General features: G+C 45.6%; 3 protein-coding genes and 1 non-coding gene across 7 annotated transcripts in view; 3 read left to right on the top strand and 1 right to left on the bottom strand.

Moving 5' to 3' along the window:
• Window positions 1-4,315, top strand: part of Asap2 (ArfGAP with SH3 domain, ankyrin repeat and PH domain 2) — a 168,475-nt gene extending 164,160 nt beyond the window's left edge. The window contains exon 28 of one of the 2 annotated variants that reach the window (XM_052186046.1): window positions 1,574-4,315. In XM_052186046.1, coding sequence (XP_052042006.1) covers window positions 1,574-1,648 — 75 coding nt within the window. In that variant the 3' untranslated portion in view covers window positions 1,649-4,315. The remainder of the gene's footprint in view (window positions 1-1,573) is intronic. The other variant, XM_052186047.1, reaches the window with a different exon arrangement.
• A 300-nt stretch (window positions 4,316-4,615) lies between these two features.
• On the bottom strand, window positions 4,616-17,884 carry Itgb1bp1 (integrin subunit beta 1 binding protein 1). 3 transcript variants are annotated; one of them, XM_052186058.1, is made up of 7 exons: window positions 17,837-17,884; window positions 11,316-11,446; window positions 8,692-8,770; window positions 6,858-6,994; window positions 5,959-6,051; window positions 5,354-5,503; window positions 4,616-4,888 (listed from the first exon to the last, which is right to left on the bottom strand). In XM_052186058.1, the coding sequence occupies exons 2-7, from the start codon at window positions 11,385-11,387 to the stop codon at window positions 4,817-4,819; spliced, it is 603 nt and encodes a 200-aa protein (XP_052042018.1). In that variant the 5' UTR covers window positions 11,388-11,446; window positions 17,837-17,884; the 3' UTR covers window positions 4,616-4,816. The 3 variants fall into 3 exon arrangements, with proteins under 3 accessions (XP_052042018.1, XP_052042016.1, XP_052042019.1); XM_052186056.1 differs by lacking the exon at window positions 17,837-17,884 and adding an exon at window positions 17,279-17,689; XM_052186059.1 differs by lacking the exons at window positions 5,354-5,503; window positions 17,837-17,884 and adding an exon at window positions 17,279-17,704.
• A 271-nt stretch (window positions 17,885-18,155) lies between these two features.
• Window positions 18,156-23,346, top strand: part of Cpsf3 (cleavage and polyadenylation specific factor 3) — a 36,402-nt gene continuing 31,211 nt past the window's right edge. Inside the window, exons 1-2 of the mRNA XM_052186053.1 lie at window positions 18,156-18,277; window positions 22,441-22,504. Coding sequence (XP_052042013.1) covers window positions 18,228-18,277; window positions 22,441-22,504 — 114 coding nt within the window. The 5' untranslated portion in view covers window positions 18,156-18,227. The remainder of the gene's footprint in view (window positions 18,278-22,440; window positions 22,505-23,346) is intronic.
• LOC127688203 (small nucleolar RNA SNORA21) lies at window positions 19,647-19,775 on the top strand. Its single transcript, XR_007978613.1, has one exon. It is a non-coding gene; the product is annotated as a small nucleolar RNA SNORA21 (small nucleolar RNA).

The following is a 23,346-nucleotide window of genomic DNA, read 5'->3' as shown; positions in this document are numbered from 1 at the left end:
TCAGCTTCAAGGTAGCATCCAAGGGCTGCTCCCAGAAGCCCTTGCAGCTCAGACTTAACCACTTACAAGCTGAGGACCTTGGCAGCAGGTGCTTGGGTCTGTAGACCTGGGTGACATCATTTCTGCCAGGAAGTTGTCCAGAGCACTGTGGCAAAGGTGCCATGAGAAGCGGCAGAGATGAGCTGGGGAAGGGAGGGGAGTGGGAGGGTGTGTGTGGGGGGGGGTATGTTAGGAATTAACCAGTGGAATGAGGTATACACAGAAAGCACCCGGCTGGAGCCGCCACCCAGTGGCCACTCATGGCCCTGCAGCATAGACAAAGCCCAGATACAAGTATTTCAAAAGGTACCTGACTTTGCTTGTCAGTCACAGGAGTTTGACCTGATTTGTAACTGCCCCTCCTGCAAGCCCCCTTCTGTGAGCTAACCCCTAAGTTCTCTGCCTCTGGTGAGTCTGGGGCTCGGCCTTGTAGCACTGCTGCTGGCCTGACTACATTAACCATCCTTTTTTTTTTTTATTTTTAAAAAAAAAGACCTATTTATTTCATGTATGTGAATACACAGTCTTCAGACACACCAGAAGAGAGCATTGGATCCCCATTACAGATGGTTGTGAGCCACCATGTAGTTGCTGGGAATTGAACTCAGGACCTCTGGAAGAGCAGTCAGCTCTTAACCGCTAAGCCATCTCTCCAGTCCTGCATTCGCCTTTCTTAAAGCAACTGACAGAAGATGCCTATTCCCACCAGCCTCCCTCAGCACGGGCCCATTAGGAGACATAGCTACCAAACTCCCTCCTCCTCTACATGCTGAGGAACTCATGTGCACGGCCCAGCCTAGTGAGGATCCAGCACTGTCTGAGAACCCGACCTTGCCCCTCCGTATAAACACCAACCAACACCCATCATTTAGAAGCAGACATGGAAACACACCGTCTTACCTACTACCTTATGGACGAGTCTCCAACCTGACACAAGCTTGGCCATATGTAAAGTGTCTATTTCCAAAAGTATGGAAAATTCAGACAGGTATAAAAGCTGTAAATGTTAGCCGTAACTACAGAGCCTGCCCCTCCTGAGGACCCACAGTTCCCAGCGGCATTAAAGAAAACAACAGCATACTTTGGTAGCTTTCCTTTAGAATTTGCCAATATCATAAACATGGCTGAGATTGTACAGGTCTATAATTCTGTTATTACCCAGACTGAATGTTTTCAGGCCTTTCTACAAATGCCTGATAAAATATGAATGGAGCCGTATCATACTTTTGCCAAGGTATATGACTTTGAGTATAGATTCTTCATTTGTGTACTAAGTGTGACATGGGCCAAGATGGCTTCCCTGGTGCCTTCCATATTGCCTGGGACCAGGGGCAACACCTGTGTTCACCTGTCCCCATCTGAGGGTGGGGAAGGAGGCAGGCGCTCTAGCAAGCACAGACAGGAAAGAGAAAGAAAGGATGGCCCAGCGTTTTTTCTAGCATCCTTTAGTGGAAGAGATTCCTCTGGGCAAACAAAGACGTTGTGCTGCCCCAACGTGTTTATAACACCTGTAACCCAAACTTGCTCGTTTCAGATTGGCCACATCGATGGAGAGCCCAGCCGCAAAGGAGCGTTTCCCGTATCGTTCGTGCACTTTATTGCTGACTAAACTGCCACTGAACAAAAGCCTTTGTTTAACTGTTATGTTCCGTTTTGTTACTGGTACCAAGGCTAGCCATAGCCAGTCTCACGGACCGTGTTGTACAGCGGTCCATCTTTTCATGATACTGTCCCTTTCTGAAAAACTCAGAGGCGAGTTTTATATATACACGCAGGTTGTTGTTTTAGAAGTTGTGGTTTTTACGCAACGTTGCTATACTTTTACTAGGAAAAGCAGAATTTCCTTAAAAAGGGGGGGATGAGAAGCTATTTAACTGTATACCCAGGATCCTGTTTTTCCAGGAGTCACAGAGCCTAAAAAAAGCTTAAACAAATTTGGGGGATTCTTACAGTTTTCCTTAGCCCAGTTCTGACATTGGTTATCTTGTTCAGCAGTCAGTTTAGCAAGCCCGCGCCATACTGCTTCCGAGTCTGTCGCCCTGCCCTGGACCGTGTCCACAGAGGCCATCCACTCACCTTTAAAGACATGTATTCCTTTGAAACTCAGCCAGTGTCTGTTTACAGCAACTTGGCAGTTTATACGTTAGCCTTGTACTTTTCTGGACCCCACCTGTGAGGTGGCAGCTGCCATGACCTCCTGCATGTATGTACAACCCGTTGTTGTGAACAATCATACCTAGCATACTACTACTGATGGGTTATTACAACGTAGCTAGCAGCAGTCTGTTCTGCACCAGGTGTTTTTAAACTGCAGTTCCTGAATTTGGTTAAAAACTAAGGATGATGGATTGCAAAGCAGCCCTTTAAAGGAGCTTGTATGCCTGGGTGTTTTAGGATTTGCCGCGTTCAGCGTCCCCCATCACACAGCAGTAGCATACGTGGTGCAGGCCACAGTAAGAAGCACATTCTTCCATGTCCTGGTGCGTGCTCCTGCCTTCCCCGCCCAGCTCCCGAGGACACCCACTCAGCTTAGTTCTTGTCTTTATTAGGATTCTCCAAGAGGAATGGTAGCCACACTGTCTTGAAATTTAGCCTATCCAATTGTTTGTATTCAAGAACCTATCAGAAATCTGTAGATCTTGGGGAGCCCAGTACCCCCAAACATCCCAGTTACACTATGTAAGCCCATCACATCACTCCTAAACTTATGCTATGTGGGGTGGGGGAGGGGAACTAGGTTGTATATGATAAAAATCAAAACTCATTAGTCTCATGAACTTGACTGTCATACCTCTACTTAATAATGGTAAGCATAGGTCAGCGCCGGAGTCGGGATATGGGAGATGCAAGAGGCAATGACTTAGTCTGAGCAGAAGGAGTGGATTGAGGATTAAGCTTGACAGGGAGGCGATGCTGCTGCCGAGGTGGCCACACCTGACCAAAGCAGCCCTTCTCTACTCTCTGTGTGCAAGGCTCTCACAAGCTCGGAGCTTCCCTTTCTTTGTTTCTTTCAAGGAAAACAGGACAAACTGGAATGTCTTAAGATGCTATATAGTGATTGCTTCCTGTCTTTCAGATTCTGGGTGAAAACATGTTAGATCTGTAATTGAAGTCTCTCTCTCTCTCTCTCTCTCCTTTCCCCCCACCACAGTGCATCTGTTTTTCACTACTTGTTAATTTCTGTCCTTTGAGCCCTTCTCCTAGACACTTTTCTCATAGACTTAAGAGCGTAAACAGATAGATGCATTTTGCACATTGCACTTCCCAATACCTTTTACGGTGCCTCCCTCACCCTCGCCCCCACCCCCACCCCCACCCCCACCCCCACCCGTATCTGTATCATCGGTCTTTAGTGACCTGGTGCCAGCTCTCTGAGGAATCTAGTTGATTTATGTCAACATTTTAACTCCAGTCCCAAGCTAATCTATCAGGTTCACTGGTACATAAATACCTAGGAAATATTTTTCCACTCTCTAATTTGGTGGCGCTATTGTGCGGTAATGGATAGTACTTTTTACCAGAAGAGAAATTCTATTGACTTCCCTCCTAATTGTCCTTCCTGTTACTTGCTCTTTGCAAACTGAAAAGAGAAAGCAACTGAAAGGAAAACATTGTAGATATCTATTTATATTTAAAGTTTACATTTCACGAGAGTCAGCTGCGGAATTCGGGCTTCTTTCTTTTATTTTTTTATTTTTTTGCCGCTTTCCATCAGGTCTGACTTGGAGGGAAGATGACTCAGAAATAGGGTGCACAGACTAATGTGATCTATCGAGGGTAGAGAATGACCTGAAGCCTAGAATGCTATTTTGAGATGTATGATATTCAATTCATTCACTTGATTACTTTGGTCTAGTTGCAGCGCAACTGTATATAATGTATAACCTAAACGGATTATTTTCATTGTCCTTAATGCAGTGATTTATAATTAGAGCATGTTTAATAAATTGACTTCCTGTTAACCAGTCATTTGACTGGAAAAAAAAAATAAAGTACTTTTAAATGGACATGGTTTTCATCTGTAAAGTATTAGCCATCGGCACCCAGCAACCAGCAGGCGTCTCCCAAGGCTCTCTTAACTCTGCGATGAACTAAGTGTGCTGGGTATTATCTTGGCAATACCTTTCTGGTAGGGTCCTTTTTGTCCTAAGCTAACACTGTCATTCCAAGGTCACGTGAAATTGAGGTTCCCCTGTCCAAACCTCTGCATGTCTCAGTTCCAAGCAAGTGATCCTGAGTCTCTGGGAAGCTATAGGGTGCAAGTCACTCGGAGCAAATTTGGGTGATGTGTCAGTATTAAGCTTATTTGCATTAAAAAAAAAAGACAACAGAGGTTTCTTTATCTTCCTTAGGTTTTATTTTTTATGTGTATGTATGAGTGGCTGCATGTTGTAAGTATGTATGTATGTATGCATGTATACCACATGTAGGTCTGATACCTGAGGAAGCCAGAAAAGGGAGTCTGATCTCTTGGAATTGGAGTTACAGGCCACCATGTTGGTGCTGGAAATTGAACCCAGGTCCTCTGCAAATGCTCTTAAGTACCAAGCTCTTAAGATCTGTCCAGACTTCAAGGTTTCTCTTTTGTCCAGAAAGCAAGTAATTTATTGGAAGTTGACCTACTGTTAACAACACCTTTTAGTATAAAACCAATATTTTATACATTACACTTTAGAAAACCAGGTCAGGGCGTTACACCCTCTAACAGTCCACAGCTGCAGACGGATATAGGAACAGGTGAGCCCTCGGTGGGTCAGTTTCCCTTTGCCTGCTGCGTTCAGGACTTGTCAGAGGTCAACACGGAGTCAAATGCTGTGGATAAGACCTTGCAAATTGCTTGGGCTTGCTCCTGCGTGGTATGAAGAGACACAGTGTTGGTGGAGGGTGCTATATGACCAACACACATTGTACAGAATCCTCAAGAAATTACTGAAAAGAAGACAGTACAAACAGAGCCTATACGGCTCTTCAGGAGCCTTACCTGCCTACCTCACATTGCTTCCCCACACCTGCACATCAGCGCCTGCCTAGCCAGTGGGCACTCCGGCAGACATGGCAGACGGGAATAGCTAGTGCTAAGTGAGCCTGAGACTAAGAAAAAGGCAACTCAGAGGTAGGGGGAGCTTTGACCCAGACCAGCCAGGTCAGTGTTCCCGGCAGAAGCACTGCCCAGCCTGTCTGAAGAGCCGCTGACTCAGGGTTTATTCATTCTGAGGATGGCCCTTGGGGAAAGCCTTTTCTCATCCTTTGAAAGGTGGACGATCACAGTCTCACCATTTCATCTATTGACTAGGAACAAACCAAGACATCTCACCAAGCTGCTGCACTGGTAAACCCACAGGCTGTATTCCTCATTGCTTGCATCTGTGGTCTTGAGTGCCAGCAAGCTCTTCCCGGCTCCCAGGCCGTCGTCGTAACACACCATCCGGATGATTAAATACAGGGCATGCCTATGCAGAACACCCTGTGGGAATCACAAGGCCTTCAGAGAGCTGGGACGTGGCTGCACTGTTTCTCAGTTCTCGGGAAACCTGTAGAATGCTGTAGGAGGCTTAAAAAGGTAGGTGCACAGATCTGGGAGAAAAGGCTCCTCAGTTCCTCAGCCCGAGGGGCACTGCTACACCTACTTAGAGGGTGGCATGCCTTCAGGATTGCACTTTCCTGTTTAAACCCAGAGAAATAGAACAAGGCCATCCAAACCGTCCATATCATCCAATAGCTACTTTCAAATGACATGGGGTCCCTAGATGAAACTCAGCGCGGGCCCACACGTATGTGGGAAATATAAACGAAGCCCATGCTCACCCTCAGGAATGAGCAGAGCTTAACACCAGTCAACCACACAGGACATAGGAGTGTGGCCCTTAAAAGCTGGGGCTCCTGATGTCACAGAATGTACTTACTGAACACTGCACTTACATGCTGATCTGTGGTCGAGACTTTTATGCCATACTTAGAAACGCCCAGAATAAATTCCTCTTCCATGGGAACAAAAGGCAACTTTCCATCTTGCTTTAAAGGGAACATAAATTACAACACGCATTAAAACCACAAGATCATCTTAGGTTCGGTTAGTTGCTTTTGGAATCTGGTTATCACAGCCTCAGACCCTTTAGAATCCAGCCTACACAAAGTATCTCCCTCCCCCAAATTCAAATCAACCCACTCCCCATGTACAGCCTTTTGTGGTGTAAATGCTAGTGGAAAATGGAGATCCTAGCCACAGATCCTAGTGACATTAAAACATTCACATTATTCAGTCAGGTGTGTTGGTGCAAACTTGTAGTCCTAACACTCTGGAGGCAGAGGCAGGCAGATCTCTGTGAGTTCAAGGCCAGCCTGGTCTACACAGTGAGTTCCAGGATGGCCAGACCACATAAAAGAACCCTGTGTTGAAAAAGACAGATAAAAAGGATAGTTTTTGTTTGTTTGGTTTGGTTTTGAGGTTTTTTGGGGGGTGGGTTGGGGACAGTGTCCATGTCATGAGTTTTACACCAGTGAAACCAGTTCAGTGGGGTATGACTTCTGAAAGATTGTTTTAGAGAAAAAGTCTAAGTGGTCAGTGCATTCAGTTCTTCAATCAAACAAGGATGCTAGTCAACCCCATAACCGCCAGAGAAAAGCGGTTTCTTCCTCTGAGTCTTCCATCTCCAGGGCCCTTGCACCATCTGTGACTCCATGCTGACTCAGGATGAGATCAGCTTTAGCCAAAGATGGTGAGCGCCCTGCAGTGAACCCGAGAGAAACAGTTTTCCTCAAGACTGCATATTAAGCAGCCAGATGGCTCAGTTGGAACCCAGCTTTGTTCTGCCACTCACCTGGGCGACGTCTATGTAATTTATCAGGTCTAGTGGCCCTTCAAGGCTCTTCCCCTCAGACACGGCCAGTTTCTCGATGGCACCAACATACTTTATTCGGAACTCGGCACATGTGTCTAAATTGCTGTTACTTTGTCCTAAGATTACAACAGACATTGAAAAGTGATGCTTACTTTACAGAACATTATCAGTCCTTTTATGCATATTATATATGTGATATATATATGTATATACACACACATATATAAACATATAAATAATACAAAATTAAAATGCATAATGTAAAGCAAGACTGTCATTAGAATATAATCCTAACTATAATGTTAGTCTTTGTTTTAAAGATATATTTTTATTTTACAATACAGATGTTTTACCTATATCTATAAGATATGTGTCACGTGCATCCAATGCCTGAAAAGGCCAGAAAAGGGTGACAGGTCCCCTGGAACTGGAGTTGCCGACAGTTGTGAGCTTTCACGGACCTGGAAACCCAACCAGGGCAGGGCCCTCTGCAAGAGCAGCCAGTGCTCTTAACCTCCGAGCCATGCCCAGCCAGGGCTTCATTTTTGAGGCAGTTTCACTATGTTCACCAGGCTGGCCTGGAAGTCACAAAGCTACCTGCCTCAGCCTCCCAGAGGCTGGGATTAAAGGTACAGTCTTCCACATCAGCTTTTTATTTTATTTTTTACTGGTTTTCGAGGCAGGGTCTTACCATTTAGCTCTAGCTAGCTTAGAACTTACTATGTAGACCAAGCTGGCCTCAAACACCTAGAGGGCCACCTGTCTCTAAATGCTAGGATTAAAGGCAGGCACTACCGTACCTGGGCCAACACCCAGGTTTTTTAGTTACAAGCTTCTAAGTGCAAGATGTTTTGATATAATAAGAAGGAACCTAATTTTTTATTAAGCTTTTTCTTCAGTGACTGCCTACACCAGATATATAAAAGCCTCAATAATAGGGGCTGATGACCTTCATTTCAAAATAAACAAAAGTTTGAAAAGCCAACTAGATGATGTAATACACAGCTACTGCTTACTGCGTTTCCTCACTCAAAACACCTGTCCTCTCATTCTGCCAGAAACACCTTTTTTTTAAAATTTATATAGAATAATGTGTGGGATAGGATGTCCCTTAATAAATGGCAATGGGATCCAGTCAATATAGAGAATCTATCAAAGCACTGTGACACAGTGCTAAGAGAATGCAGTGCAATTGTATTTATGCTGTTTGTGAATGAAAATGATGCCAACATTTTAGCATCTGGAGGTAAAGATGATGAATTTTAGGTGCCAATTATTATTTTAGGTAAAATAAAAATGAATGCAGTTCATTTCCAATTACTAACTAATTACAGAACTCAGTTCAGAGGCTCCTTGCTTCTAAGGTGCCCCTAATTTGAGGTGATTGTATAACTGCACAGGTCTGAGACACATCCTCATTTCCCATGTGTCTGCTGGTCATCTCAACTAGGGAACCTGGAGGCAGCCCTCAAGGTTAATGGTTCCTAAGTCCTTCACCACTAACACATCTGTCCCATTCCCATAAACGTTAGGCCCAAGTATAATTCAGCCTCTGCTCCCCTACCTATTATAAAGCTACTGCTAAGTCACTGCCATGAGATGTTTTCAAATACTTGCCACTGAGAACACTGCCTGAATGCCCCCCACACAGCACCTTCACCCATTTCACCAAACTGTGGTGTGTTTCTGAACTTCCCAGAAGTGGCAGAAGGGAGGGGAAAAAACCAGACCAGAAGACATCGCTCTGTCTATCACACGAAACACCAGAGTAAACACAACTTCAGTCACCAAGTTACCCAACCCCTCCTCATACCTGAGCTTTTAGTGGAGTCTGTATCGAGGCTGGCGACAGTGCTGGATCTCGAAAGCCCTCCAAGGCTGGAATCCACAGACTGCGAAGAAAGACAGTAAGACACTTGTCCTCTCTGATGCAAATTACTTTCTAAGCTGAGCTGACACAATATCTGATCAATGACTCAAGCAGCTAAAGACATTTTCTTTTTAAGATTTATTTATTTTATGTATGTGAGTACATTGTGGTTCTCCTCAGACACACCGGAGGAAGGCCTCAGCCTGAAGATGCCACATCACGTGCATCCCATGTTGTGTGGTTGCGAGAGCAGTCACCCGTCACATGGCTTTTGAAGTTGGCTGTGGAAAATGTCTTTAGTGGGGCTGGAGAGATGGCTCAGCGGTTAAGAACACTGGCTATTCTTATAGAGGTTCTGAGTTCAATTCCCAGCAACCATATGATGGCTCATAACCACCTATAATAGGATCCAGTGCTCCCCTCCCTCACTTGGCCTTACACTGAAGCCTCCATGGACACCTCTTCTTGTTTTCCTATCATTTCCATGGAACCTCGAGCGGTTCCATGTGCAGAAAGACAGCCACGGAGCAACGCCTCTGTCTGAGAAGTGTAGAGAGACCAGGAGTCTCCCCATTCTTAGTCTGGCCCTCTGCAATGAACTTCCTCTCGTTTCTGGCCCACAGCAGGCTCGGGGATATTAACAGATGGCATGGCTGTCAATGTGAACAAAACAACAAAACAGGTGACCAAGATTAAAACTGTGTAACTAGTTCTAAGGGAAAAACGCGTCATTCGTTTCCTTAGAAATGGCAGTCTGTAGAAGCCCTGACTCAGAAGGTAAGTGCTTCATAAATCCATTGGCACCGCCAGGAAATATTCAAAAAACTCTGGGAAAGGGAGCTTAAGCAGTCTTGCTGTGAAGGAAATACTATTACACACAACAACAACAAACCCTAGACTCTGAGATGCCTTACCCTTCAATGCCTGCAATTTCTGTCATTTAAAAAATATTTTATGGGCCGGTGAAATGATGCAATTCTTCAAAATGGCCCAACTTCAGGTCCCAGCTCAGATCCCACCATAACTCCAGCTTCAGGAACCCAGGGCCTTCTTTTAGACTTTTTAGGCAACCACACTCATCTGCATACAACATCCCTCATATATATGTACAGATAACTAAAAATAAAATAAATCTTAAAAAACTAATTAAATAAATTTAGACCCAAGCATGGTGACCCTAGCACTTGGGAAGGGAAGAATCAGGGGATAAAGGTTATGCCCTGCTATAGGAGACCTTGCTGTGAATTAAGACTAGCCTGAGCTACCTGAAACCCTATCTGAAGGAGCAGGAGAGAAAGGGGTATATATCGTGAGCAGTGCACCATGCCATCAGATAGAAAACTTGGTAAGGTCAGCTGGATTCAGAAACCCCAGTACCCTCACACCTGAGGACCATAGTGTTTCATTTACTCCCGACCAGGTTCCTGTCCTGGAGCATGTGACCACAACGCCCCACGGAAAGGACTGTGACAATCAGTCACATAGGGGCAGGGCCTGAGGTCTCTAAGATGAGGCATCCTTAACATCTAAGGCCAAGCCGGGAGAAAGCATCTGCCTTTAGATCCAGCCCACCCCCAAAATGTATATAAGACCCTATCCATAAGGAATAAGACCACAGGCATTATTTCAAAGACCTTCTGAGGGTCTGTCATATAGAGCCGTAACGCTTTGGGGAAGAGAATTCTCTCCCTAAGCTTTTGCTGCCAGAAGCTGCTCCAGCCTACTGCAGTCCCTTCCTGCTCAGCGGCCCCCACGCCCTCTGCCCTGCAGAGTAGCGGCACTGCACGGACTCCAGAGCAGTGGAGGCAGCGGCAGAAACCCAGCAACTCGCCTTGATCGACTCTCCCTCCCCTTTGGAAACTCTTTAGCCGCTTAGGCAGGGCCAAAGATCTCCTCAGATATCATCCGGAACACAGTGGCAATATAGGGGTCACTGAGGTGGGTTTAACAGGTAAGGGCACTTGTCGCCCAAGTCCTACAACCTGAGTTCAATCCCCACTATCCACACAGTGGACGCCTAGAATTAACTCCTGCCAGCTGTCCCTCTGACCTCCACAAGCCACATAATGTGCCTCAATCCCTCAAATCAATAAAAGTTTTTTAAAAGTTTTTTTTTTTTAAAGTTAAATCAGGGCTGGGGAGATGGCTCAGCAATTAAAAACATTGTCTACTCTTCCAGAGGTCCTGAGTTCAATTCCCAGCAACCACAGGGTAGCTTGCAATCATCTATATGAGATCTGATGCCCTCTTCTGGCATGCAGGCATACATGCAGACAGAGCACTCATATACATAAAATAACATTTTTTTAAAAAGGTAAATCAGTGTGTTTTAATGAGACAGGCACTCATAGCTTTAGTCCCATTTGGTGGAATGAATTTAAAAATTTCAGGAATGTACCAAAATAATAAAATTTGAGTAAACGCAGAGTGGCTGTGTAGTGCAAAAACAAGCATTATAGGCAGGTAGGGTGAAGACTCTGGATCTGGCCATGGCCAGGGCTCTGTGCAGAGCCAGTTAGGAGAGGCAAGCTCAGGCTCCGGGCTTCCGCCCCACCCTGGCCTCTTACCTTGCTCTTCGTACTGATTTCACTGCTCTGGGAACTGCTGCTGCTGTGCCTCTTCTTGCCTTTTCGAAACATCTTTCACCATAGCTTGATCCCGGGAAGATGCCGCAGTAGAACGGGTGTTGTTTCCAGTACTGTCAAGAAAAGCAACATCAGCCGGGTAATGGTGCATGCTTAATCCCAGCAGTCGAAAGACAGAGGCAGGTGGATCTCAGTGAGTCCGAAGTAAGCATGATCTACAGAGTGAGTTCCAGGCCAACCAGAGATACATAGACCAGGTCTCAGAAAAGAAAAAAGAAAAGAAAAAGAGCAAAAGAAAAGCAACAGCAGCTCATGTTTTGCAGAGCACAAACAGAAACCATCAGCCCTTTCCACATCCGTGGGTGCATTCTTGTGACTTCCCTTGGATATACTTTTTTCATCCTTTTCCTCTATTAAATTATAAAATGCTGCTCTGGGAATGAGGCTCAGGGGCTTAGCACTTGCCTAGCAATGTATGAGCACCTGGCTTCAACCCCTATTGCTCCCTTAAAGATTTTACAGACGTGGCTGGAGAGATGGCTCAGCAGTTAAGAGTGCCTGATGCTCTTCCAGGGGACCTGAGTTTGGTTCTCAGGTGACGTCAGGTGGCTCACAACCACCTGCAGTTCTAGCTCCAGAAGATCCATTGTACTTTTCTGGTCTCTGATGACACCTACATACCTGTAGTATACACACACAAAAACACACATGCACATTAATCCATTCCATCCATCCAACCATCCATCTATCCATCCATACAAACACATACACATATATAAAATTTACATAAACCAGGGCAGGAAAGTTGGCTGATTTGTTAAGAGCAGTTGCTCTTATAGAGGACCTGGGTTAGGTTCCCAGCATCTCACAGCAATCTGTAACTCTAGTTCCAAAGGATCTGATGCCCTTTTTCTGGCCTCTGTAGGCACCACACACATATGTGCCTCATATACACACATGCAGGCAAAACACTAATACACATAAAAATAAGTAATTTTTCAAAAAATTGACAAAAAGTGAATGAACCAAAAACCCTGTCATAGTGATAGATGAAAAGTCCTTTTCCTCAAACTAATACATGCTGCCCAGTTCTCAAAGATTCAGAAACTATACTTTTCGGGTGATTCAAGAGTTGACTAAACCAAGTGACATGTTATCAACGAAGACACTGAGATCCGGTTACTTCAGGCACTCGGTAGAGAGTCAGGGCTAAGGGGTCAGTACTAGCATTCACACCTCCCACCTCGAACCATTTGAGACAGGGTCTCTTGGGCCAGGTTGGGCTGGAATTCAATGTATGACTAGGATGACCCCAAACTCCTGGTCCTCCCATCTCTACCTCTAGAGTGCTGAGATTATAGACATGCGCCACGCCTTGAGACTATCTTCCTATGTAGCTCAGGCTAGACTTAAAACTCATGATCCTCTTGTCTGAGCTTCCCAAAAGCTGGAATAACAGGTAAGGACTACCACGGCTGGTAAGATGTGCCATAGACAAGACATTTAAGTAAAAATCTGACTTAAAAATACATGTAGGTATCAGCTCCTCATCTCCCTGCAACAAGAAAAAGCAGGAGCTTAAGGAAGGTAAGGTATAGTCTTAGTAGGGACTTGGCCTTGGTAGGCACAGAATGACCTGGTTCCTGGCCCTGGGAAGGGGCCAGAAGGCTTGAGCCTCCGCCTGCTGATGGATGCTGCTGTAGGCATAAGGCTTGCTAGGATAATAATGTACATATTTTCATGTTCCTCCCAAGAAGGTTGTCCTTGTTAATGTTAAGGGCTTCATGATAACCAGAGACTATGTTGAGTCCAGGAGGCAAAGGCGTGGCTAATCTCTAGCAACATGGTAAACATTAGGACCTTCAGGACAGCCCTTAAGGCTATGGAAAAGAACTATAAAAAGATGAGTTCGAAAATATATAAATTCTCAACTATGCAAAAATATAAGGATGAAATATAAATTGTGTAAGGAGTTTCACAGATCTAAAGAAACAGAGGCCGCTTACACTATCAGCTAGCTTGCCATAAAGATACAAAGACAGGTAGATACAAATGCAGATTCCGGAGTTCAGAATGAATAAAACAGACAGAAAACCCACGGGCTATCCAGAGAGCTTTTGGAATTTTTACTAGCAGAGAGAGCTAGCTGTCTTGGTTTTTAGAATACCAAGAACAAACTGTCTAGAACATAACACACACACACACACACAGAGAGAGAGAGAGAGAGAGAGAGAGAGTGAGAGAGAGAGAGAGAGAGAGAGAGAGAGACTCCGCAGTCTGGAAAGTTATCTCAGCAGAACCTAGGCCGCCAGCCTGGACCCACAATTTGACTTCATTTGTTCTCAGTGCTCCTAGACACTCCTCCTCTCAGGAACCCGGACCTTGATGAGACTGGTTCTAGAGGAGCAGAAGTATAAAGATGAATCTTTTAAGAATCTGGAGTTGGGGAATCTTCATTCCCCAGCATGTAATAAGGATACATGTTCCACTATGTTCATAGCAGCCCTATTTATAATTGCCAGAAGCTGGAAAGAACCCAGGTATCCCTCAACAGAAGAGTGGATGCAAAAAATGTGGTATATTTACATAATGGAGTACTATTCAGCCATTAGAAACAATGAATTCATGAAATTCTTAGGCAAATGGATGGAGCTGGAGAACATCATACTAAGTGAGGTAACCCAGTCTCAAAAGATCAATCATGGTATGCACTCACTAATAAGTGGGTGTTAACCTAGAAAACTGGAATACCCAAAACATAATCCACACATCAAATGAGGTACAAGAGGAACGGAGGAGAGGCCCCTTGTTTTGGAAAGACTCAGTGAAGCAGTATAGGGCAAAACCAGAACAGGGAAGTGGGAAGGGTTGGGTGAGAAAACAGGGAGGGAAGGGGGCTGATGGGACTTTTGGGGAGTGGGGGTCTAGAAAAGGGGAAATCATTTGAAATGTAAATAAAAAATATATCAGTAAATTTAAAAAAAAAGAATCTGGAGTTGGTTTAACAATTCACCAGCACCTACAACTACTGAAACCTCTCCAGATTCTCTTTCTCTCTCTCCTGGGAGCTCGGAGAATATGGAAGGCCATGGTGGGAACTATATTTCAAACAGAGGCTGGTCCTCAGCATTCTACAGGTCATGCTTATGCCAGAACCAAATACTTGAATTGTTCTCCAAGGTTCCACAACACAACAATGCATAGAGCAGCTTCCGTTCCACCAGCTCACCCAGTCCTTCCCAGGCTGAACAATGGGCCTCATGGAGGAAGAAAATGAATTCAATTGGTAGTGGGTAGGCACTCAAAGCAAGCTCAGGGCTTCTGTGTGTGTAGAGCCCACTCTCAGTCCACCTTCTAGGCTACTCGCCATGGTGGCCTGAACCTGAGAGTTTAGCCAGCCTCTCACCCACCCAATCTCCTCCTCAATGTGTGCTTTATTTGTGTGGAGAAGGCAGACTCATTCACTCAGTCAGGCAGTAAGCACCTAGACGCTGGGGGACTCATGGCACGAGGACAAAACTGACCTATGGGTAGGTGAGTGTGGGGTATGTGTGTCTGTGTGTATGTGTGTATATGTCCATTTTTAGGGGGAGTGGGTAGGTCAACAACAACAACAAAAATATTAGGGAACAATCATTCCTATGAAGAAAACTAAAAGAGAAAGACAGGGGCAAAAGGAGAGAAGGCCCAAGGCCTATGTATGGTGTGATCATAGCAGTCTATAGAGGTGCTCCCACAGTAGTCTACAGAGGTGCTCCCACAGCAGTCAAGGAACAGGACAGGATTTCTGCTTTATAGAACCTCACTGGGCACCAGATATGGCGCTAACCACCTGGGGTGAGGGCAAAGGGAGTTAAAGGTTATTTGAGTACTGTGCAGAAGCTGTGGAAAAGGATAAGTCCACATCAAAAGATGCCTGTAGTGATGGAGGGACTGTGGGCAAGCCTTATCCCTAGGCCTGTGCTAAACTAGGTTAACCTAGCAGCAGAAAGTACCGTTGTTGGTGGTCTATAATAGTTAACGTGTGGTATATGACATACTTAGGCACATTATGTTTTAGTGCAGACTTCTTGGTATTTACAGAGGATTGGTCCATAACCATACAAATGCATATAACCTACCCCCGCCCTCCCAGACACTTTAAATCACTTCTAAATTATTTATTGTAACTAGGCAAGCACCCTCCACTGAGCTGGACATTATAGCTAATGTGAGTGCTACAGAAATAGTTGTTACGATGTAGTATTTTCAAAGTAATGATAAGGAAAAGTCACCACTTCTTTGGTACAGTGGGATTTTGGTCTAGTTTTTTACAATACCACTTTAAAAATCTGGGGTTGTTTAAACCTGAGCATGTAGAACCCATTAGCTGTAGGGAGATAACTACAAATTTAAATGCATGTTTCCTTTTTTTTTTTTAAAGATTATTTTATATATGTGAGTACACTGTCTTCAGACATACCAGAAGAGGGCATCAGATCCCATTACAGATGGTTGTGAGCCACCATGTGGTTGCTGGGAATTGAACTCAGGACCTCTGATAGAGCAGTCAGTGCTCTTACCCGCTGAGCCATCTCTCCAGCCTGCATATTTCTATATTAATTTTAAGTTACTTAATAAGATGTGTTTCTGCTGTTAGTAGCATTGCGAAGCATCCCCCCCCCCCAACAGACCCTTGGCAATGCTTTGGGCATCACTGAGACCTTTGTGACTTCTTAAAACTTGCTTTCCAGCATCAATCCAGGAACTTGGGGGGGGGGGGGGAAGAACTGGTTAGTCTCTGATATCTGCTGCTGTTCTGGATGCATGGACTTAAGCAAATTGTTCTTGCTTCTAAATTATTCATGCATAAAAATGAGCCAGGGGATGCTGTCTGTCAGCTGAATGTTACACAGCTTCATCAAATGCAAAAACTGCCAGAGGCTGATCTCAGCACCCTCCCTCTAGACCCTCTCCTCCCTCTTCTCTCCTACTCAGGCAATTAAGCCATCACCGTAGGAATCAAAATCACCAATCCCTCATTGTTCTTCAGCCTCCCCATCCAGTTAGGGACCAGGATCCCCTGTACTCGGTAGAGCACTCTGCCTCAGCCTGGTAACCCGCCCCACATCTTTGGAGAACTAATGGCATTCTTTCAGCATGAATGTGAAGACTCCTCAATCTACAGACAATGCCCAAGGACACAGTTTGACACATTTAAAGAATCCACAAACCCACTGAAGGTACTGTCTGGATAAAAGCCCTTACTTTAAAAAAAAAAAAAAAAAAGATAAAGTGTGTGTAGGAGTAGATTATCTCTGGAGCTGGTGTTGAACCACAAGCACCAGAACTTTGATCCTCAATAAGAGAGGTAGATGCCCTTATCCACTGAGCCAGCTCTCTGAATGAGTGATCTTGTCCGACAGGACTCCTTGCGGTGGCTCTAAGGTCTGCCCCAATTTTTAGCAAAAAACAAACAAACAAACAAATAAATAAATAAAAGATAACAATGATTTCTGTCAAACACAGATCAGAGACCAGTATTAGGCCGACTGGAAAGCTTTCGCCAGTGCCCTACCCAGGGCTCGCTCTCCAACCACTCCTCACAAGCTTGTCTTCCACACCGGGCTACACTCAGCGTTCATCTCTCAGGAACGCAAAGCCACCCGGGTTCTCAGCGGTTCTAAGTCCCCTGTATATTCTTATGCTATTCAACTTTCCCTCCCACAGAACTCTTATTTGTCAGTTTCTTGGCAGCCACTTGCCTCACACGACTTATTTCGGGCCTTTTCTAAGAAAGCCTTCCTTGGACTTTCAGGTTGGACTAAAAGATATCATTAAAACATGTCAACTTCTACTTAAAATTCTCACTCCCTCAACTAACTAGTGCAAGGCGAGGCTGAGTTCTCAGTAGATAGACAGTATAGCGGATGAGGGCTCGCTGCATACAGGGTTCTGTGAATTACCTTGGGAGGAGACACCCAATATACAGCTAGCACTGAACTCCAACATCGCCAAACGCAACACCAGATGCTCCAGAAACCGCTAGCGCTCACTCCAGCCCATCTAGAGCAGCCGGTCCCTAGGGTCACCGGAGAATTTCGAGCAGTGGAAACGCCCAGCTGCTTTCACTTGAGTCAACCAAGCCAGAGATTCAATAACTTGCCCCACATCACAAAGTTTACTTGGGGACCCCGACAAGATCAGGCTTCCAAAGCTCTGCACACATGCCTCGTACAAGTGAGGATGTAGAAAGCTAACTCCAAACAACACCGGTGCAGCAACAATCAGAGGGAGGCCTCAAGCTCTTGCCGAGCCTGGTCCCCGGGGAGGCAGGCGGTAGACTTGTCACCAGAACGCGGGTCCCTCCCTGACCGAGCGACGAGCTCCTCTTCCTTTCCCCGGTTTGCACTCTGTCGGTGCCTCAGCCTCGGGACGTGGAGGGAATGGGGGACAGCAGGCTGCGGGGGACCCCACCTCCGCCCGCACCCTTTGGCCCGGCTGGGGCGAGGCCCGGTTCTCACCTCGCCTCCTCCGCTCGTCCCCCGGTCGCCCCCGCCGTGTGGGATGGTCCAGAAGCGGCGGCCCGGAGACTACTCCTGTTCGCAATCCAGCTCCAGCTTTGCCAGTGTTCCTGCTCTGGTCCGCTAGGCCACGCCCCTGTCATGCGCAGGCGCAGTCCTTAGGCCGTGCCTCTAGTTTCTTAATCGCCCCTGGGGAAACTAAGGAACCGCGTTCTCGGACCGGAAGTTGGAGGGACGAATCTAGCTCCGAGAGCACTAGAGCGCCGGAAGTTGTGTGTTGGTGGTGGGGTTTTTTTTCTTCCTCAGTTTGCTGTGCTGTGCTGTGCTTTGAATTTAGAGACTGCGGCGACGGGTTTGTGGTCCACGCTGCTCCTGAGACTGCCAGGATAGGATGTCTGCGATTCCTGCAGAGGAGAGCGACCAGCTGCTGATCCGACCCCTGTAAGGGACGAGCTAGAGAGGGAGCGAAGCCCCCCGGATGTGTGAGAGCCTGGAGGGACCTCCGCGGAATCAGCTGCGGGTCTCAGGCTCAAGGGGTTTGGAGAACGTTGATCGAGGGGGCCATCTAGATTGAATGTCATTTTTCCTTCAGTCTGGGGGAGGGTATGGAGTTGAAAAAAATCCAGGTCATTGGACGTTTTCATAAAATAAGGGTTGCCAATTAACACAAGTCTGGATCTCGAACATCAGGGCAAGCCTTGAGGGAACTGACAGGTAAAGGAGAGTGTAAGGAAGAACTGCATCTGTCTCCTTTCCAGGCCCCTACACGTGCTTAGATGGGCGGGGAAATTAAAGACGTGGTGTGAGTTTGTACTTTCAGAGCTCAGACCTTAGTGGAAGGTAGGAGGAAATTGGAGAGGGGAGAGCAGAGGTGTTTCGGCGAGAAATTAAGAGCTAAATCACCATAAAAGACTGGTTTTTAGAGGAAATGGTATTCTGGAATGTTTTGTAGAGAATTGTCTCACACATTTAAAGGTGCAGAACGTATTGGATGAGCGGTGAGACTTCATATGATTGTTGCTCAGTATGAGACACTAGCTGGCAACACATGAATGTGTACGTTTTCAAAGGATGGAAACTATCTCCTTTACCCATTCATAAAGTAAGATTTACGGAGCACCAATGAATGTACCCAAGTGTTGCTGTCATCTCCCTATATACATTAAGCAAATATCAAACAAACAAAATCACCAGGCATGGGCTGAGTCTATTGATTTCACTCCTTTGGTGAAATTGTAAAGTGGGGAGTGCTGGAATGAGTTTGTGAAAATAGGCAGCTACCTTGGAGTCAAACCTGAAACCCAGTCTTCCTGTTTAATACGGAAGTAGCCTCAATGAACCCACTTCCTCATGTGGGGAAAAAACACTCACTGTGAGGAGTACTCTTGGGCAGTGCTCAGTAAGTGACACCAGTGACCATGCTCAGTGCTCATTTTGACATCTGTTTCAGGAGCACAGATCAGCATTGTGCTGAGTCTCAAAACAGTTGGAAACTACTTCTGACAGATCTCTCTCAGGCATCCTGGAAGTGTGATTGACGTTCGAGCCAAGGCTTAAAGAGTTGGTAAAAATTAAAGACAGTGTAGGAACCATAATGTTCCAGGAGAACATGAAAGGTTCTGAATTATGGCCAATTTTACCATTATGGCCAATTAGCAGCCGGATTGGGGCAGGCTATCCCTACCTTATGAAGGACCTTGTATACATACTAAAGAACTTGAGTGTTTATCACACCAATTATTGTAAACCAACAAAAGATTTGAAGCAACTATGTAATACAGTGGGAATTACATTAAAAATGTGGCTACTTCCCCTTTTAAAAGCGTTCAGTGGCTCTTTGTTAGTGACACTGTGAGCCGTCAGGAAGGGGCAAAGTGAAAACATCACTTTTGGGAAGAGTGGTGACGTGTTGTTTGCTTCCATCAGTGTTGTGACAAGAAAAACAACACACAGCGCCAGTGTGGTGGATGGGTATCGATGAAGTGAAGAGATTCTGTAGGATGTAGTCACGGCCCAGTGCTGAGTGAAGAGAGTCTGGTAGGATGTAGTCATGGCCCGGTGCTGAGTGAAGAGAGTGGGTAACAGTGAAGTAAGGGGCGATGGAGCAGGAAGGAATGGAGTTGAGGAGTTGAGGGGTAAAGTCTTGAGGAATTTATAACTGGTCAGATGTCATCTGAAAGGATAGTGGCGGAACACAGAGAGGACGTGCCACGTCCTTTGGTTCACAGGAAGTGCAGCAAGGGAAGAAAGTTTGACTTTGTTGTTTGTTGGGAGCTGTAAATGTGTAACTCAGCATAGAGCTTATGAAGCTGTGCTCTTCAGGGCATGCTTGTTTGCTTTGGAGTGTGTATGTGTTGTAGGTTTTGTGTTAACATAGGATCTGGTTATGTAGCACACGCTGGCCTGTGACACTTCTCTTACTCATAACAAACCCGTGACACTTCTCTTACCTCAGTCTCCCAAGTGTTAGGATTACAGGAGCGTGCCATCACGGTGAGCTTCCATGGTTTCTAGTGTGTTTGAAGAATTCTATAACCTTTATTATAATGATAGTACCGAATCCCAGAACATCCGCATTACCCTCTTTTCAAAGATCATTAGGTTTTACATTCATGTCTCTCCACCCTCCCAAACCTTCAGCAACTACCAGTCTATTTTCTTTCTCTGTGGATTTGCCTTTTTGAGGCATTTTTTTATATAAATAGACTTCCACGGTATGGGCCCTTGGTGCCTGGGTTATTTCACCTAGCATAGCATTTCTAGGGCTTCTGATTTGGGAATTTTTTAATTCACCTGTCGAACATTTCAGACCTCATAGCAGTACCAGAGTGGACAAGATAGACATGTTTCTTCATAGAGCTTCCCTTTTACTGTGTAAAGTACACTATAAACGGAACACCTTCTTAGAGCTGTGCTGCCCTGCAATGATGGAGATGGCAGAGCGGGGCTTGCTGTAAAGGATAACTTAGAGTTAGTAGTTGAGAAAGCTTCTGAGGAGATAAAACCTGAGCTGAGACCTAAAGGAGCTAAAGGAGCTAAAGGAGCTGGTTGTGTCAGGAGCAGAGAGCAGAGCTCTCCAGGAAGAAAGAGCCAGTCCAGTGGCTTGTGAAAACTAGCTCGGCCTATTAAACATGATGTGCCTGGCAGCTATCCCGGCAAAGAGGCTTAAATGTCAGGAACATGGACCAGAGGTCTAGAGTTCAGAACAGTCTGAGCTGCACACATAGACTCCGAATGTCAGGTGCACGAGTGGAAAGACCATGAAGTTGGGAAGAGGGCCCAGGAGAGACTCTTTGGGATATTAGCATTCAGAGGCTAGAGAGAGCCAAGGCAGATAAGTGAAGGAAAAGGAATCCTGGGAAAGCCAGCAAGACCAGAGTGTGGAGTCAGAGAAGCCAGGAAGGGCTTGAAGGAGCACTTAAGCAAGGAAGGTAATGGCTGCCAAGGGGAATGGTTGGCTTAAGGACTACATAGAGCTGTTCGCACTTAGCGGCAAGAACAGTCTTGGAAACATAGCTGGAAAAGGCTGGTGAATGGTGTGGGGGTTTAGGAGGAATATGCAGACAGGCAGCTCTGGCTTAAGAACAAAATGAGAATCGTGGCGGTAAAAGTCAAGGAATTTTAATGGACGACAAGAAGTGACCATGGAATATATTTCTTTGAGACAGAGTCTCACTATATTCCCTGGCTGTCATGAAATTCCCTGTAAGTCAGACTGGCCCCAGATCCACAGAGCGCAGCCAACCAGACAGCTCTATTCTCTGTCTATTCCCCAAGTGCTAGGATTACATCCCCATTGTTTCTTTTTTTGTTTGTTTGTTTTTTGGATTTGTTTTTTTCGAGACAAGGTTTCTCTGTGTAGCCCTGGCTGTCCTGGAACTCACTCTGTAGACCAGGCTGGCCTCAAACTCAGAAATCCACCTGCCTCTGCCTCCCAAAGTGCTGGGATTACAGGCGTGCGCCACCACGCCCGGCTGTCCGTATTGTTTCTTATTCTCTGTGGCTAGCCCAGTGGTAAGGGTCTATCTCATCTCTGTTTGCTCCAAGATCACAAGATCTTTGAGGTCTGATCACTCTCAGACACACACATGTCCTAGGAAGTTAGTACCACACTTAAAGAGTTCATTGTGAGCTAGATTTTGAGGAAAATATCCAAGAAGCTGCGATTTTTAGCGTAAGGTATGCCTGAAGGGGAAGGGCTGAAGCCGCGGTGACCAGGCTACGCGGTAAGGTGATCTCAAGGTAACACTGATGTGATGGCTTTGTTCCAGAAGTATTACTCGACTGCTTGTTTACATCTTCAACATCCCACGGGCCGAGGATGTTGCTTCTCACCTTTTCCTACCCTGACACTCATCCTCTGTTTAAACTCTAGAACTGCCCTGTCTCAGGAATTAAATGAATGACTGCTGTCATAACTCAGGCAGTTTAAGTTGTGAAAGAGTTTGAATTTAGTATGTTGAGTGTGCCCAGGGTGGAGTGAGACAGGCCGCACTAAACACTGCTGTGGCCCTGGTGCTGCCGTTGTCAGTATGCCTCCAAACCGAGTTCTTCAGTGCTTGATCGCTTTTTAATCACTTGTTTCTCCCCTTGACTGTTTGCAGTGGTGCTGGGCAAGAAGTGGGAAGATCATGTATTATTCTGGAGTTCAAAGGAAGGAAAATCATGGTAATTATTATTGTTGCTGGTTTTGCTATTGCTATTTGGTCCGGGAAATTAAACTTTGGGCCATGTGTATGCCAGGCATGTATTCTACCTCGGAATCACACTCCTAGCCTAGATAGTGATTATTTATACCGTCAAGAAAACAGTGTAGCTCTGTCTACTGGCTGTTAGGTCTGTCCTACTGAGCTAGTTATCTCTGTGGCCCTATCTGAGAGAGGTGTGTGTATGGAGCTAACACTGTGTGCTGAAAGAAAGACTAACACACTTTGCTTAGTAATTATAAAAGCATTAAGTAACCTCAAAAGATACATTGTAGCACTGTAAAACTGCCAACTAGATCTGCCAGACTATTGTCTCTTTAGAGTCATTGTTCATTCCCTTGTCTAGATAACCTGAGGACTCCACCTTTGGAAAACATCAAGGAATTAACTTCCTTGAATGGGTGTCAACTTTGGCTACCCCCACATGTGACACCAATCCTGCTGGCTCTGTCAGGTCCATCTCTTTGCCTGACAGGCTAAAGGATCAGGAGCACTGGTTCCAAAGGTCCCAGGAGAAAGGGGAGGACACTGGCTCTAGTTCCTTGATGCTCCTCCTTTCTTTAGTTCTCTTGGTCTGGCTCTTTTTTTTTTCTTTAAGAATTTTTCTTTGCTGGGCGGTGGTGGCGCACGCCTCTAATCCCTGCACTTGGGAGGCAGAGGCAGACGGATTTCTGAGTTCTAGGCCATCCTGGTTTACAGAGTGAATTCCAGGACAGCTAGGGCTATACAGAGAAACCATGTCTCGAAAAACAAAAAACAAAAGAAAACAAATTTTTTTTTAAGATTTGTTGATTTATTTAATGT

Source organism: Apodemus sylvaticus, chromosome 6 (genome assembly GCF_947179515.1).
Source record: "Apodemus sylvaticus chromosome 6, mApoSyl1.1, whole genome shotgun sequence".
Taxonomy (NCBI): domain Eukaryota; kingdom Metazoa; phylum Chordata; class Mammalia; order Rodentia; family Muridae; genus Apodemus; species Apodemus sylvaticus.
This window is presented reverse-complemented; position numbering and strand designations above follow the sequence as displayed.